Raw genomic sequence first — 17,480 nt, 5'->3', positions numbered from 1 at the left:
ATATGCAGAGTTGCTGGGCTCCAAAATCACTGCAGATAGTGACTGCAGCCATGAAATTAAAAGACGCTTACTCCTTGGAAGGAAAGTTATGACCAACCTAGATAGCATATTCAAAAGCAGAGACATTACTTTGCCAACAAAGGTCCGTCTAGTCAAGACTATGGTTTTTCCAGTGGTCATGTATGGATGTAAGAGTTGGACTGTGAAGAAGGCTGAGCCCCGAAGAATTGATGCTTTTGAACTGTGGTGTTGGAGAAGACTCTTGAGAGTCCCTTGGACTGTAAGGAGATACAACCAGTCCATTCTGAAGGAGATCAGCCCTGGGATTTCTTTGGAAGGAATGATGCTAAAGCTGAAACTCCAGTACTTTGGCCACCTCATGCGAAGAGTTGACTCTTTGAAAAAGACTCTGATGCTGGGAGGGATTGGGGGCAGGAGGAGAAGGGGACGACAGAGGATGAGATGGCTGGATGGCATCACTGACTCGATATACGTGAGTCTCAGTGAACTCCGGGAGTTGGTGATGGACAGGGAGGCCTGGCGTGCTGCGTTTCACGGGGTTGCAAAGAGTCGGACATGACTGAGCAACTGAACTGAACTGAACCAGGATTTCAACAACTATCTGTATGACTATCCTGTTTCATCTCTTTCACCAGGATCATCAAGTTATCTTCCGGTTTGCGGATTGTTTCCTTCTCATTGAGTCCTGACAGGGCAGAGGGCAGAAAGAAAAAAAAAGCTCTCTCGTGATTAGCAAGGGTAAGAATCACGTCGTAAAGGCTTCACCCTCGATAGAAATGAGAGCTTCTATCGAGGGTGTGAAGCACTGCTACAAAGATCAATAGACCATGTGTTTACAGAGAGAACTACTGGACTGGCCAAAAATATCGTTTGTGTTTTTCTGTAAGATATTATGTAAATAATACAATATATAATAAGTTGCTCACAGAATAGATTCATCTGTCTTCCCAAAAAACGTCTCTGACATCAGTGGTCCATTCCTGGAAATTCATTCTTCCTCAAGGAAATCTATACTCTTATTTAAAAAAAAAAAAAAAAAAACAACAAATGAAGCTACATGAAAGACACAAAGGACTTTTCCGGCTCTAAGGTTTGTTGATTAAACCTGTTAGTCCAAACTTAGTTCCAAAATGTACCTCAAATATGGTTTCATTCACTTAACAATATTTGAGACGCTCACTGTGGTACAGACTTGCTATGCAAGCCAAAGTTGGCCAAATATATATCTTGACTCCCAGGGAGCATATAGTCTAGACTTTAGAAAAGAGTAGGGAAGAGAGTGAGTCAGGGAGAAGCAGGACTAGAAGAAACCTAAACAGGAGGCTTGAGATAATTTATCAATATAATCAAAGGTATTTAGGCAAATTAGGTTAATTTTATTTCATCCCTGCAGACCATATACACTTCCTTTGATTCTGAGAGTTTTAGTTTATGCAGTCCAGGCCCCTTTAAGGAGGAGGTGAACATTGTCAGTCTTGCTTTCCTTAAGCCTTGTGCAACAATGTGTTTTGCCTGAGATCTGGCCTTTCTTTAGGAGCTAATGATTACACTGCATAATGTCTTACTCATGGAAATGCTTTTCTCAATGGCACCCCACTCCAGTACTCTTGCCTGGAAAATCCCATGGATGGAGGAGCCTGGAAGGCTGCAGTCCATGGGGTCACTGAGGGTCGAACATGACTGAGTGACTTTACTTTCACTTTTCACTTTCATGCATTGGAGAAGGAAATGGCAATCCACTCAAGTGTTCTTGCCTGGAGAATCCCAGGGATGGGGAAGCCTGGTGGGCTGCCGTCTATGGGGTCACACAGAGTCGGACACGACTGAAGTGACTTAGCAATAGGCTCTATGGTAATTGTTATAATTGTAACAAATCTTGCCTGGGAACCTGTGTCTCAAGACTTGTAGCCCAGATTACACAGCAACAGTATATCTTGCTCAGAGAGGTTGCCCAGAACCTGCTATCTCTGGCTAATCTTGTGCCCAAGTTATCTCAGGATGTATGCTTTGGGAAAAGGTCTGATGGAATTCTTTCCACCTTGAGGTATCATTTTTATTTATTCCCAGCAGCCAGTTGAAAATTATATAATGCCCCACTTAAACTAGTGATGCGGGCACTCTTGTGCCCCTTCCAGTGATTTTATAGGAAGCTTTCTCTATCACTGTTACTTTAATAAACTTTACTGCACAAAGCTCTGAGTGACTGGGACTGTGTCTTTTGGTCCTGGACTGAAATCATCTCTTCTGGGGCCACGAACCTGTTTGACACTGGTCTCAATGCTAAGCTATCAATTCTAAATTTCATATAGTAAATAAAACTTAAATTTTGAATGACATATTAATTTTGAAGAGACAGTTTTCAGTGAACACAATGTCACGGCTTTATATAATTGGCATTATCTCATTTTTATTTTCTTAAATTAAAAAAATATGTATTTGTTTATTTATTTGACTACATCAGGTCATAGCTGTGACTAACAGGATCTTGCATTGTGGCCTGTGGGCTTCTCCCTAGTTGTGCCTTAGTTGTTCCACGGCATGTGGGATCTAGTTCCTTGACCAGGGATTGAACCCATGTCCCCTGCATTGGAAGGTAGATTCTTAACCACTGGACCACCAGGGAAGTCCTATCTCTTTTTTATTTTAATTGATGCATAATATAATAACATAATAAGATGCAAAAATCTTAAACACATGAAGAGCTTTTACTAATATATATCTTCATAGCTACTCACCTGATGAAGATATAAAACACTTCCATCACCCAAAATGTGTCTTTGTGACCTTTCTCAGTCAACATTTCCCACATTCAAAGTACCCACTATACTGATTCCTATGTCCATCAATGAGTTTGACTGCTCCTAGATTTCATAAAAATGGCATCATATAATGTATACACTTTCATGACAATCTAACTTATGTCTGAAGTTTGTCAATGTTGTTGTGCATAGGAGTATTTGTTCTTTTCATATTAAAGTGGAATTTTCTGTATTTTGGTGTGCCATATTTTGTTTATCCAATCTAGCACTGATGGGCATTTGAATTATTTCCATTGTGGTGCTATCTTTCAAATTGCTGCTGTAAACATTTTCAGACATGTTCTGTGAATATAAGCACTCATTTCAGTCAGGTATATACCTAAGAGCAGGAGGGCTATGATGTAGAGTAGGAGTATAATTAGATTTAGTGCATGTGCTTGTTTCCAAAGTAATGGAATCCATTTGTGCTCCAGTATAAATATCCTAGTACACTAGTAGTATATGAAAGTCCCCATTACTCCATGTCTTTGCCAGCAGTATTTTTAATCTTTTGAACTTTAGCCATTCTGGTGGGTGAATTGATGATTTTTTTGCAGGAGGGAGAGGGGCACATAGTGTGCCATGCAGGACCCCATTTCCTCAACCAGGAATCCAATTCAAGGCCTGTGCAGTGGAAATAAAGAGCCTTAACCACTGCACAACTAGGGAAGTCCCAGTGATTATCTTGATATGCCTAATGGTATATGAAAGAGACCAAGGATGAACACCTTTGCATGAAATGTTCCCTTGGTATCTCTAATTTTCTTGAAGAGATCTCTAGTCTTTCCCATTCTATTGTTTTCCTCAATTTCTTTGCACTGATCACTGAGGAAGGCTTTTTTATCTCTCCTTGCTATTCTTTGGAACTCTGCATTCAAATGGGTATATCTTTCCTTTTCAGGAAATGCCTCCTCAGACAGCCATTTTGCTTTTTTGCATTTCTTTTTCTTGGGGACAGTCTTGCTCCCTGTCTCTTGTACAATGTCATGAACCTCCATCCATAGTTCATCAGGCACTCTGTCTATCAGATCTAATCCCTTGAATCTATTTCTCACTTCCACTGTATAATCCTAAGGGATTTGATTTAGGTCATACCTGAATGGTCTAGTGGTTTTCCCTAACTTCTTCAATTTAAGTCTGAAACTAAACAAAAAGTATTAAAAAAAAAAAGACCTTCATCACCCAGATAATCACGATGGTATAATCACTCACCTAGAGCCTGACATCCTGGAATGTGAAGTCAAGTGGGCCTTAGGAAGCATCACTATGAACAAAATTAGTGGAGGTGATGGAATTCCAGCTGAGCTATTTCAAATCCTAAAAGATGATGCCATGAAAGTGCTGCACTCATTATGCCAGCAAATTTGGAAAACCCAGCAGTGGCCACAGGACTAGAAAAGGTCAGTTTTCATTACAATCCCAAACAAAGGCAATGCCAAAGAATGCTCAAACTACTGCACAATGGCACTCATCTCACACACACACTAGCAAAGTAATGCTCAAAATTCCCCAAGCCAGGCTTCAACAGTAGGGAACTGTGAACTTCCAGATGTTTAAGCTGGTTTTAGAAAAGGCAGAGGAACCAGAGATCAGTTTGCCAACATCTGTTGGATTATGGAAAAAGCAAGAGAGTTCCACAAAAACATCTACTTCTGCTTTATTGACTATACCAAAGCCTTTGACTGTGTGGATCACCACAAACTATGGAACATTCTTCAAAAGATGGGAATACCAGACCACCTGGCCTGCCTCCTGAGAAATCTGTATACAAGTCAGGAAGCAAGAGTTAGAGCTGGACATGGAACAACAGACTGGTTCCAAGTAGGGAAAGGTACATCAAGGCTGTACACTGTCACCGTGCTTATTTAACTTATATGCAGAGTACATCATGAGAAGCGCTGGGCTGGATGAAGCACAAGCTGGAATCAAGATTGCCGGGAGAAATATCAATAACCTCAGATATGCAGATGACACCATCCTTATGGCAGAAAGTGAAGAAGAACTAAAGAGCCTCTGATGAAAGTGAAAGAGGAGAGTGAAAAAGTTGGCTTAAAGCTCAACATTCAGAAAACGGAGATCATGGCATCTGGTCCCATCACTTCCTGGGAAATAGATGGGGAAACAGTGGAAACAGTGACAGACTTTATTTTCTTGGGCTCCAAAATCACTGAAGATGGTGACTGCAGTCATGAAATTAAAAGACGCTTACTCCTTGGAAGAAAAGTTATGACCAACCTAGATAGCATACTCAAAAGCAGAGACAGTACTTTGCCAAAAAAGGTCGGTTTTTCCAGTAGTCATGTATGGACGTGAGAGCTGGACTATAAAGAAAGCTGAGAGCTGATGAATTGATGCTTTTGAACTGTGGTGTTGGAGAAGACTCTTGAGAGTCCCTTGGACTGCAAGGAGATCCAACCAGTCCATCCTAAAGGAAATCAGTCCTGAATATTCATTGGAAGGACTGAAGCTGAAACTCCAATACTTTGGCCACCTGATGGGAAGACCTGACTCATTTGAAAAAACCCTGATGCTGGGAAAGATTGACAGAGGGAGAAGGGATCAACAGAGGATGAGATGGTTGAATGGCATCACCGATTCAATGGACATGAGTTTGAGTAAACTTCAGGAGTTGGTGATGAACAGGGAGGCCTGGCGTGCTGCAGCCCACGGGGTCACAAACAGTTGAACACAACTGAACAACTGAACTGAACTGAACTGAAGGATGAACATTTCTGCACAGGAAAGAGATCATAAATTTCACTAAAGGAAGTTCTTGAGAATCAGTTACTTCTGTTTCATTTTTTACTACTTATTTTTTATCTTATTTTTAATTATTCTGGGTATTCATTGTTACAGGCTGGCTTTCTCTAGTTGTAGCTGGCAGGGGCTGCTTTCCAGCTGTCATTGGATGGCTTCCCATTTCAATGGCTTCTTTTGTTATGGAGCACAGACTCGAGGTGCACTGATGTCATTGGTTGTAGCACAGGGCCTCAGTCACTGCGGCTCATGAGCTCTAAATCATGGCCTCAGTAGTTGTGGTGCTCAAGCTCCTCAGTATGTGGAATCTTCTTGGACCAGGGATCAAACACACATTCCCTGCGTTGGCAGGTGGATTCTTATCCACTAAGCCATCAGAGAAGTCCAAGAATCAGTTGCTTTAGGAAGTGAAAACTTAGAAGAAGCTCAAGCTATGGTATTTCAGAAAAAGAGCAACAAAGCATACACTCAATGAAGTTGAAGATTAGGTATTTCTGATTGCCAGTGTATTTATATAGGTTATTACAGTGATTCTCCCATCCCAACATTCACGTCTCCTCATAAGGACAAGAAAAACATGCTGGCAAGTTTCCTCAGGGCCCCATTCATATCCCTGTCCCTCAAGCTGTAGATGAAGGGTTCAGCATAGGAATGACCACAACGTACCTTACTGAGACAATTGCCTGCTTTGAGGAGGAGGGGGAGAAGGCAGAACTGAGATATACTCCTAATCCTGTCCCATGGAATAAGCAAATGACTGTTAGGTGAGACCCACAGTACACAGAAAGCTTTGTAGTTCCCCTCCACCAAAGAGATGTTCAATATGGAGGAAATAATCCTAGAGTAAGAGAAAAGGATCCCAGAAAGTGGAGGAATTCCCAGCAATCCAGTCACAGAATACAGCATGATGTAATTGCTGAGAGCATCCAAACAGGCAGACTTGAGCACCACGGCAAATTCACAGAAGTTCAGAATTTCCATGTGTGTGGAGAATGAGAGATGTAATACCATCAGACTGTGCAAGAGGCTGACTAGGACACTGAGAAACCTAGAGACTAGAGCCAGAAGGGCACACAGGTGGGGACTCATGGTGACTGTGTAGTTCAAGGGGTGGCATATGGCCACATAGTGGTCATCGGCCATCACAGTCAGGAGGAAGTTGTCCAAATACCCCAATACCAAGAAAAAATACATCTGGATGATACAACCTTCATAGGTGATAACTTTGCTCTGTGTCTGGATATTTGCTAGCATTTTTGGAACTACAGTGGAATTGAAACAAATATCAGAAAGAGACAGATGGGAGATGAAAAAGTACATTGGGGGTGGAGGTGGGGGTCAGAGCTGACAGTGAGGATGATGAGGTTCCCGAGCACCAGGACCAGGTACATGGACAGGAAAAGCATGAAGAGGAAGGGCTGCTGGTCTGGATCTTCTGAGAGTCCCGAGAAGAGGAATTTTGAGACAACTTTTTGGTTTTCTGCATCCATGTAGCTGATCACTGTGCCAGGTAACTGACAAAGCAAAGCTAATTCAAACAAACAGGAGTCCCCAAATATAAAAAAACTTTATCCTATTAATGAACACCCCCAGAAAAATGGACATGAGTTTGAGCAAATTCTGGGAGATAGTGAAGGCTAGGGAAGCCTGGCGTGCTGACGTCCATGAGGTTGCAAGGAGACACGACTGAATGACTGAACAATCAGAAAAACGAGGAAAAAACCACACACATTTTGACTAACAATCGAATATTCCTTCCCTGAGAGCATGATAAACACCATTATCTTGTACAGATATTATTTTAGGGAAAATTTCTTCCTCTCTTCTAACTTTTTCACAAATGAGTGACTGCCTTCAAGACCATCAACTTTTGTGGTGTCCAGCTCAGCTTCAGCCTATTTCAGGTGTAGCATGTCAATGGCTCAAACGTTCTTCCTTCTTTGGGGTGGAGTTTTGCCTCTTGGATAATTCTGCTTTTTCCAAAATTTCTGTAGTAGTCGAGCGGCTCCATATGTGTTTGTGGTGCACTTACTTTGCTCTGTGGCCCTACCCCCTGACAACAACGAATTTGATCAGAAAGTGGTGTCTGGCCGAATCTGGCCATCTCAAGGATTGCCAGGTTTGTCAATATGGGAGAATCTAATTTTAAGCGCTCCCGGAATCTGAGAACAGGCAGGCAGAAAAGTTTTTGAGTCGCATCGTCTTGGGTGGGTAACCATCGCCAGCCTCTCCTTTCTGCCCTCCAAACCCAGAACTGTTACTCGTCCCAAAACTCGCCTCCAAAACTATATCCTGTTATGGGCCCCGCCTTCTGTTCGCAGCTCCGCCCATAGACTTAGTTCTGGCCTTAGCCGCTTCCGCTAGGCCTATTTCTGCCTTCAGTCCGCGTTCTGAGCTGACCTAGGGGTCTCGCCCCAACGCGACGAAAACTACCGTATCGCCAAGGGAACTTGCCAATCAATCGAACTTGAATGGCAGCCAGCGTCCTGGAACCCCGCCCCTCTACAGCCGTGGCACTAAGCGGAAGTGGCGTCACAGGCTCGCGACAGCATTTTGGTCAGGCTGGTCTACGCCTGGTGGAAAGAGGTAGGCTAGTCGTCCTGTGTTTCACATTGTTGTGGGTGAGTCTTGCGTGGAGGCAGGGTTCTGGGCTGCACCGAGGTCGTTATACAGCACGTTGGGCCTGGCTTCCGGGGGGACTCCTGAGAGAGGCCTGGCCCCTCCTTTCGCGTCCGTAGGATCAGAGTCACCGTCGGGTGGTAAGTGCTGTGAGGGCGTGTCTGCGGGGTGTAGACATTGACTGTGCTTTCCTATTCGAAAGCCTCCAGTGAGTTCTTTATGACTTTCGTCCACAAGGAAAAGAATATCCGCTGTTCCAGTGTGCGTTGCTCCGTCCCCCACGTCCTCCGGGTGTTACGAACCTGGCTACCCTGTCCTGTTGCTCAGAGTATTGGGGAGAGTTGGTTTAAACGCCTGCTTCTTTTGTATGAAAAATAACGTTTCACCAAACAATTTGGCTTTCTCTTTGCGCGTTGTTTTTGAATATTTCATAGAGGTACAGATTCCCTGGATCAAGGAATGCGCATATTACTCTGTTTATATGTATGTAGATTACAGAACTTGTTTTAAAAACGCACACATACACACAGCGAGAGCAGTTAAGTCATCTGAAATACCTAGGGTCGTAAGATCCCACAGTCAAACACGGGTCTCCAGGAGATACGATGGAGGCTTTTTGATACAAGTTCAAGAATGAGAAACCATAAATAACTTGTTTGGATTAGATGTGTATTTCCCCACATTATATGATTGTGTAACGCCTAGAACCTCAATAAAATGTGACCTTCCAGTACAGTGAATGTTCGTTGTCGTAGATTCATTTAGTTTTAGAATTTTCCATGCTTGTTCCCTCCTCGATTTACGAATACACCGTGGTGAGCTGTTTGACAATAAGTTGAAAATAAATCGCATACATGATGACTTACCTTTTAAATACTTGGTAATACTTCTTCTAAAGATATGGGCATTATTCTACTAAATATCTGAATTCCATTATTTCACATAAGAAAGATAAAAATAATAATATTTTGAAGTATCTACTATAATAAGTTAGCCTCTCCACGTGGTTCCAAAATGTGTTTTTGGTACTTTGGGGATCTAGAACCCAATCAGGGCTTATATGTGACAACTGTTAATGCCTTTTTGTCTTTTTTTAACCGAGATCACTTCCCATTGTTTGTCTATTAATAAAGTTCATTATATTGACACTTTGAGGAGTCACACATTGTTTAAAAAGTCACAGTTTTATATTTGTGCTTTTATATTCACAGTATGTTTAAGTTTTCCTTCATATCGTGTAGTTTCTGTCAGTTGGTAATTGGTTGAGAGCCATGGTTGGCAAACTTATTGTCTGAAAAGGTCCAGATAGTTAGTGCTTGATGTGTCACGAGCAATAAGGTATGGAATTACTCAACTCTGCCTTAGTAGTAGAATAATACTGTCGACTTAGGGAAACAAATGGGCATATCTGTGATCCAAAGAACTTTATTTACAAAAACACACCCTATGACCAAAATGTGCCAACTCCTGGTATATTCTACTGGTTATTTCTTACGCATATTTTGAAGGTGATGTTGTGTACATCAAGTTGGATTCCATCAGGAGATGTAAATTTAGGATATCCCTTGGTTGTGTTGCTCAGTAGGACTATTTGCTTAAGCTAGGAATCATCAGAGTTTTCTATTTTAAAAGTAGACTTTCCTATAAAGTCCTATGTGCGGTGATATTCTGATCCTCAGAATAACTTGTTTCCCAGCACCTTCCTATAATTTCTTTTAGCATCTGTTATTGTGTGAATAAACTTCTCTGTATATTGTTTCATCTTTTGGGGGTGTACTTTGAGGGTCAGCTTCTAGATTGTTTTTCTAGGTCATCAAACAAATATATATTTACTTCAGTGGATATTAAATTCTCTTAGATCTTGTGCCATTTTGTAGTTTCTGATCAACTTTTAAAAGGCATGTCTAAAACTGATTATGAAAAAATGCAAGGAACAGATTTTAGTTTTGACATCAGGACGCTTGTTTTTAAGAAGAATGTCCCAAAAGAATTTTTTCATCTTCAATGAAAAATACATAGTTTTTCAGAACTATAGTATTTTGATTTATATGTTTTTGTTCCAGGACATTTCATGTGAGTCTTACTTTATTTTTATGTTGCAGTCCTGTTTTTTATATTCCCTCAATTGTGTGTACTGTACTAGAACATTTTGTGAAAAGTGGCAAATTGTCTGGCAGTCCACAAGTGATTGTGGAATAACTTTAATGAGTTAGGCTCTGTGCCAGGGACATAGAAACAATGGTGGTATGTATACCTGTGGCTGATTCATGTTGATGCATGGTAGAAACTAATACAATATTGTAAAGCAATTATCCACCAATTAAAAATAAAAAATAATAAGTCTGTTGTTGTTTAGTTGCTCAGTCATGTCCAACTCTTTGCAACCCCATGGACTACAGCATGCTAGGCTCCCCTGTCCTTCACCATCTCCTGGAGCTTGTTCAAACTCATGTCCCTTGAGTCAGTAATGCCATCCAGCCATCTCATCCTCTGTTATCTGCTTCTCCTCCTGCCTTCTATCTTTCCCAGCATCACGGTCTTTTCCAATGAGTCGGCTGTTCACATCAGGTGGCAAAAGTATTGCAGCTTCAGCTTCAGCATCAGTCCTTCCAGTGAATATTCGGGACTGATTTCCTTTAGGATTGACTGGTTTGATCTTTCAGTCCAGGGGACTCTCAAGAGTCCTTCTCCAGCACACAGGTGTAAAACAAATTCTTTGGCACTCAGTCTTCTCTATGGTCCAACTCTCACATCCATACATGGCTACTGGAAAAACCATAGCTTTGACTATACAAACTTTTGTCAGTAATGTCTCAGCTTTTTAATATGGTGTCTAAGTCTCTCATAGCTTTTCTTCCAATGACCAAGACTTATCTTGCAGGTGCACTCACCATGTGCAGTGATTTTGGAGCCCAAGAAAATTAATCTGCCACTGTTTGCATTGTTTCCCCATCTATTTGCCATGAAGTGATGGGACCAGATACCATGATCTTCAGTTTTTGAATATTGAGTTTTAAGCCAGCTTTTTCACTCTCCTCTTTCACCTTCATCAAGAGGCTCTTTAGTACTTCTTTGCTTTCTGCCCTAAGGGTGGTATCATCTGCATATCTGAGGTTATTGACATTTCTCCCAGCAGTCTTGATTCCAGCTTGTGCTTCATCCAGCCCAGCATTTCGCATCATGTACTCTGCATATAAGTGAAATAAGCAGGTGACAATATACAGCCTTGAGGTACTCCTTTCCCAATTTTGAACCAATCTGATTTTCCATGTCCAGTTCTCACTGTTGCTTTTTGACCTGCATACAAGTTTCTCAGGAGGCAGGTAAGGTGGTCTGGTTTTTTTAATCTTTTTAAGAATTTTCCAGTTTGTTGTGATCAACAAAGTCAAAGACTTTAGTGTAGTCAGTAAAATAGAAGTAGGTGTTTTTCTGGAATTCCCTTGCTTTTTCTATGATCCAATGGATGTTGACAATTTGATTTCTGGTTCCTCTGCTTTTTCTAAATCCAACTTGTACATATGGAAGTTCTCAGTTCACATACTGTTGAAGTCTAGCTTAAAGGATTTTGAGCATTATCATGCTGGCATGTGAAATGAGTGCAATTGTGTGGCAATTTGAATATTCTTTGGCATTACCCTTCTTTGGGGTTGAAATGAAAACTGATCTTTGCAGTCCTGTGGCCAATTAAAAATAAAAAATAAGAAATTTAAGACAAAACAACAAAAAAAATTCATATAGCAATTGTCTTATCTGGGAATTCATTTTTTAAATGAAAACCAGGCATTGTGTGACATGGACAAAGAATGTCTTACTATGAGATGGTAATATATATTGGAAGGGGTTGATATTTAACTTATGAAGCAAAACATGGGTTGTTGTTTAGCCCCTCAGGCGTGCCTAACTTTTTGAGATCTCATTGACTGCAGCATGTCAGGCTTCCCTGTCCTTTACCATCTCCTGGAGCTTGCTCAAACTCATGTCCTTTGAGTTGGTAATCCCATACAATCATTTTCTCCTCTTTCGTCCCCTTATCCTCCTGACTTCAGTCTTTCCCAGCATCGGGGTCTTTTCTAATGAATCAGCTCTTCACAACAGGTGACCAAAGTATTGGAGCTTCAGCATTAGCATCATTAGAGCTTGCAGTGAGTATTCAGTGTTGATTTCCTTTAGGATGGACTGGTTTGACCTCTGTGCTGTCCAAGGGGCTCTCTAAGAGTCTTCTTCAACACCACAGTTCAAAAGCATGAGTTTTTTTTGGTGCTCAGCCATCTTTATGGTCCAACTCTCACATCCATACCTGGCTACTGGAAAAACCATACCTTCGACTATACAGACCTTTGTTGGCAAAGTAATGTCTCTGCTTTTTAATATGCTGTCTAGGTTTGTTATAGCTTTTTTTCCAAGCAGCAAGCTCTTTTAATTTCATGGCTTCAGTCACCATCTGCAGTGATTTTGGAACCCAAGAAAATAAAATCTGTCACTGTTTCAATTGTTCCCTCATCAGTTTGCAATAAAGTAATAGGACCAGATGCCATGATTTTTGTTTTCTGAGTGTTGAGTTTTAAGCCAGCTTTTTCACTCTCCTCTTTCACTTTCAACAAGAGGCTCTTTAGTTTCTCTTCGCTTTCTGCCATAAGGGTGGAATCATCTGCATATCTGAGGTTATTGATATTTCTCCCGGCAGTCTTGATTCCAGTTTGTGCTTCATCCATCCTGACGTTTCACATGATGTACTCTGCACATAAGTTAAATAAACAGGGTTACAATATACAGCCTTGACATACTCCTTTCCCAATTTTGAAATGGTCCTTTGTTCTATGTCCAGTTCTAACTGTTGCTTTTGACCTATATACAGGTTTCTCAGGAGGCAGGTAAGGTGGTCTGGTATTCCCATATCTTTAAGAATTTTCCACAGTTTGTTTTGATACAAACAGTCAAAAGCTTTAGTGTAGTCAATGAAGCAGTAGTAGATGTTTTTCTGAAATTCTCATGCTTTATCTGTGATCCAGTGGATGTTAACAGTATCTATTAAGGTCACTGAGCAATTCACAAAATCACTAAGGATTCATAGAATGGGTAAAAATTGTCAGATGACGGGAACTTCATGAGTAACATACAGTGTAGTTGAAAGCGCAGTGTATGTTTTACTGAAGAAAGAGTTTGCAGAAGCAGAACAGATAGTAATGAGATTTAAAGTGAAAAAAAAGGACAGGACCCAGGAAGGAGGTGCTCTGGGCATATTCTTAAGTCCATGTCAATTTTAGAAACATTGAGTCTATGTACATCTTAAATATAACTGACTAACTGCTACTTTGGAAAAAGACTTCAGGGAAGATGAGACCGAAGGCATTGAGTCAAGCTAGACTCTTATGCTGATTAAGTTTTAAAAGACATTCATGTTTATAGCGGTGTCATAATTATTATAGAAAATAAAGTAAATGATTTGAGAGTTTTGTAGAAGGTAAAAATGAAGGAATCCAGTGATTACCTATTTCCATTTACTAGATGACATGCCCTACTTAAAAAATGCTTGATTAGCACTCAGTGAAAAAAAACAAATCCAGGGCTATCTTAAGGAGCTTTGGGGAAGGCAACCATGCATTGTGACTAATTGAATAGAGCTCTGGAGCTAAATAGAAGATAGTATTCTTTATCTTTATATAATAGTAGGTGAAGGAAAGAAGAGAGAGTTGACACTGAAATCATAAAAAGACAAAGCATTCAAATTTGCCATATGGGAATTGATGGGAGTAGGAGGACGGGAAAAATTTGCATGTTTTGTTGATTCCATTTCTAGGGTGGGACAGTGAAACACATGAAGACTTACCCCCAGATTTGATGAGACAATTTATTTGATTGGGAAAATTGCTCAGGGAAGAATGTAATTTTCAGTATTTATCTATCAGGATCAATGAGAGAGATCTTTTTTTCTTTTTTCTGCCCGAACCCTGCAGCATGTGGAGGTTTTGGAGTTTTTTGTTGGTTGGTGTTTTTCATTTATTTGGCTAAGTCTTAGGATCCATGTAAAATCTCATCCTGATAAAGGCCCTTTATGCAAAATTACGTAGTGAAATAAAAGTGCATAAATGTAAGTAGTGTAGGAAACCCTCCCATAATTCCTAGAGACTTAAAGAAGATATGAAATTTCATAGTGAAGAGAGGCCGTTTCCATGTGACAAATGTGGGAAATTCTTTAAAAGTTTTTTGTATCTTAAGAGTCACAATCAAATTCACACTGGAACAAAACCATATAAATATGAGGAATGTGGTAAAGCCTTCATCTTGTCTTCTTTACTTACTTTACATATGGAAACCCATGATAGAAAGTTTTCATATGAACACTGTGGTGACTTTTTTGTTAGATCTGAGATTAGGACACATTGAAAATCTTACGTTGGAGAGAGTCCTTTTTTATCTAAGCAATGTGGAAAATACTTTAAATGTTCCTTATGACTTCAGTGTCATAAAAATATTCACTCTGGATTAAAACCCTACAAATGTGAAAAATGTGGGAAAGCCACATTTGTTGATTGGGTTGTTTGTTTTTCTTTTTTGATAGTGAGCTCCATAAGCTGTCTGTATATTTTGGAGTCTAACCCTTCTGTATTGCTTTCTTAGAAAATTTTTTGCTCCCAATTGGAGGGTTGCCTTTTTATCTTCTCTGTAGTTTCCTTTGCTTTGAGAAGTCTTTTAAATTTAATTAGGTCCCCTTCAATTTCTTAAATTTTCAGTAATTTACTAGGTAGGTCAAAAAAGATCTAATTGTGACATGTCAAAGAGTGTTTCTCCTATGTTTTCCTCTAAGAATTTTATAGTGTCTCGGCTTATGTTTAGGTCTTTAATCCATTTTGAGTTTATTTTTGTGTAGGATGTTAGAAAGTGTTCTAATTTCATTCTTTTACATGTATCTGTCCAGATTTCTCAGCACCACTTATTGAAGAGTCTGTTTGTTTTTTTGTTTTTTTGATTTTTTTCCATCAGATATCCTTCCCTTTGTCACAGATTAGGTAACCAAAGGTGGGTGTGTCTATCTCTGGGCAAGAATACAAAGAAGAACTATACAAAAAAGGTCTTAATGACCCAGATAACCACGATGGTGTGGTCACTCATCTAGAGCAAGATATCCTGGAATGTGAAGTCAAGTGGGTCTTAGGAAGCATTACTACAAACAAAGCTAGTGGAGGTGATGAAATTCCAGCTGAGCTGTTTAAAATCCTAAAAAATGATGCTATTAAAGATGATGATGCTGCACTCAATATACCAGCAAATTTAGAAAACTCAGCTGTGGCCACAGGACTGGAAAAGGTCAGTTTTCATTCCAATCTCAAAAAAAGGCAATGCAGAGAATGTTCAAACTACAGCACAATTGCACTCATCTCACACGCTGGTAAAGTAATGCTCAAAATTGTCCAAGCGAGGCTTCAACAGTATGTGAACTGAGAACTTCCAGATGTGCAAGCTCGTTTAGAAAAGGCAGAGGAACTAGAGATCAAGTTGCCATCATCCGCTGGATCATAGAAAAAGCAGGGGAATTCAAGAAAAACATCTGCTTTATTGACTAAGTGAAAGTGTTTGGCTGTGTGGATCACAACAAACTGTGAAAAATTCTTAAAGAGATGGGAATACCAGACCACCTTACCTGCCTCCTGAGATATCTGTATACAGGTCAAGAAGCAACAGTTAGAACCGGACATGGAACAATGGACTGGTTCCAAATTGGGAAAAGGCTGTATATTGTCACCTTGCTTATTTAACTTATATGCAGAGTTGCTGCTGCTAAGTCGCTTCAGTCGTGTCCGACTCTGTGCGACCCCATAGACGGCAGCCCACCAGGCTCCGCCGTCCCTGGGATTCTCTAGGCAAGAACACTGGAGTGGGTTGCCATTTCCTTCTCCAATGCATGAAAGTGAAAAATGAAAGGGAAGTCACTCAGTCGTGTCCGACTCTCAGCAGCCCCATGGACTGCAGCCCACCAGGCTCCTCCGTCCATGGGATTTTCCAGGCAAGAGTACTGGAGTGGGGTGCCATTGCCTTCTCCGATATGCAGAGTACCTCATGTGAAATGTTGGACTGGATGAAGCAAAAACTGGAATCAAGATTGCTGGGAGAAATATCAATAGTCTCAGATATGCAGATGACACTACCCTTATGGCAGATAGTGAAGAGAAACTAAAGAGCCTGTTAATGAAAGTGGAAGAGGAGTGTGAAGAAGCTTGCTTAAGACTCAACGTTCAGAAAACAAAGATCATGGCATCCGGTCCTCTCATTTCATGGCAAATAGATGGGGAAACAGTGACAGACTTTATTTTCTTGGACTCCAAAATCACTGTAGATGGTGACTGCAGCCATGAAATTAAAAGACACTTGCTCCTTGGAAGAAAAGCTATGACCAACCTAGATAGCATATTAAAAAGCAAAGACTTTACTGACAAAAGTCCGTGTCGTCAAAGCTATGGTTTTTCCAGTAGTCATGTATGGATGGATATAAGAGCTGAACCATAAAGAAAGCTGAACACTGAAGAACTGATGCTTTTGAACTGTGGTGTTGGTGAAGACTCTTGAGAGCCCCTTGGACAGCAAGGAAATCAAACCAGTTAACCCTAAAGGAAATCAACACTGAATATTCATTGGAAGGACTGATGCTGAAGCTCCCATATTTTGGCCACCTGATGCAAAGAACTGACTTAGTGGAAAAGACCCTGATTTAGTGGAAAAGACCCTGATGCTGGGAAAGATTGAAGGCAAGAGGATAAGGGTTTGATAGAGGATGAGATGGTTGGATGGCATCACTGACTCAATGGACATGAGTTTGAGCAAGCTCCAAGAGTTGGTGCTGGACAGAGAGGCCTGGCATGCTGCAATCCATGAGGTCACAAACAGTTGGACAGGACTGAGTAACTGAACTGAACTGTCCATGAAACATTAATCTAAGAAATTTTTGGAATTGTATTTGAGCCATATTAGAGGATTAGCCCTGGAAGAACATCACAGAAAGCCCTTGTTTAGTGTGTATTTGTGTGTTTATTTATTTATTTGGGGCTTCTCTGGTAACTGAGTAGTAAAGAATCCTCCAAGGTAGGAAACTGGGTTCAATCCCTGGGTCAGGAAGATCCCCTGGAAAAGGAATTGGCAACTCATTCCAGGACTCTTGCCTGGAGAATCCCATGGACAGAGGAGCCTGGTGGGCTACAGTCCATGGCACTGCAAGTGTCAGACAGGACTTAGCCACTAAACCACCACCATCATTTATTTATGTATATTTTTGGCCCCACCATGGTGTATGTG

General features: G+C 40.7%; 1 protein-coding gene across 1 annotated transcript in view; it reads left to right on the top strand.

Annotated features, from left to right (window-relative positions):
- The window catches only part of ZNF177 (zinc finger protein 177), a 91,254-nt gene that overhangs the window by 54,710 nt on the left and 19,064 nt on the right, over positions 1-17,480 (top strand). Inside the window, exon 8 of the mRNA XM_010828508.1 lies at positions 14,319-14,570. Within this exon, the coding sequence (XP_010826810.1) occupies positions 14,319-14,570 (252 nt within the window). The remainder of the gene's footprint in view (positions 1-14,318; positions 14,571-17,480) is intronic.

This window comes from Bison bison, unplaced genomic scaffold (genome assembly GCF_000754665.1).
Source record: "Bison bison bison isolate TAMUID 2011002044 unplaced genomic scaffold, Bison_UMD1.0 scf7180017864492, whole genome shotgun sequence".
Classification (NCBI taxonomy): domain Eukaryota; kingdom Metazoa; phylum Chordata; class Mammalia; order Artiodactyla; family Bovidae; genus Bison; species Bison bison.
The sequence above is the reverse complement of the archived record's forward strand: the minus strand, read 5'-3'. Positions and strand labels throughout refer to the sequence as shown.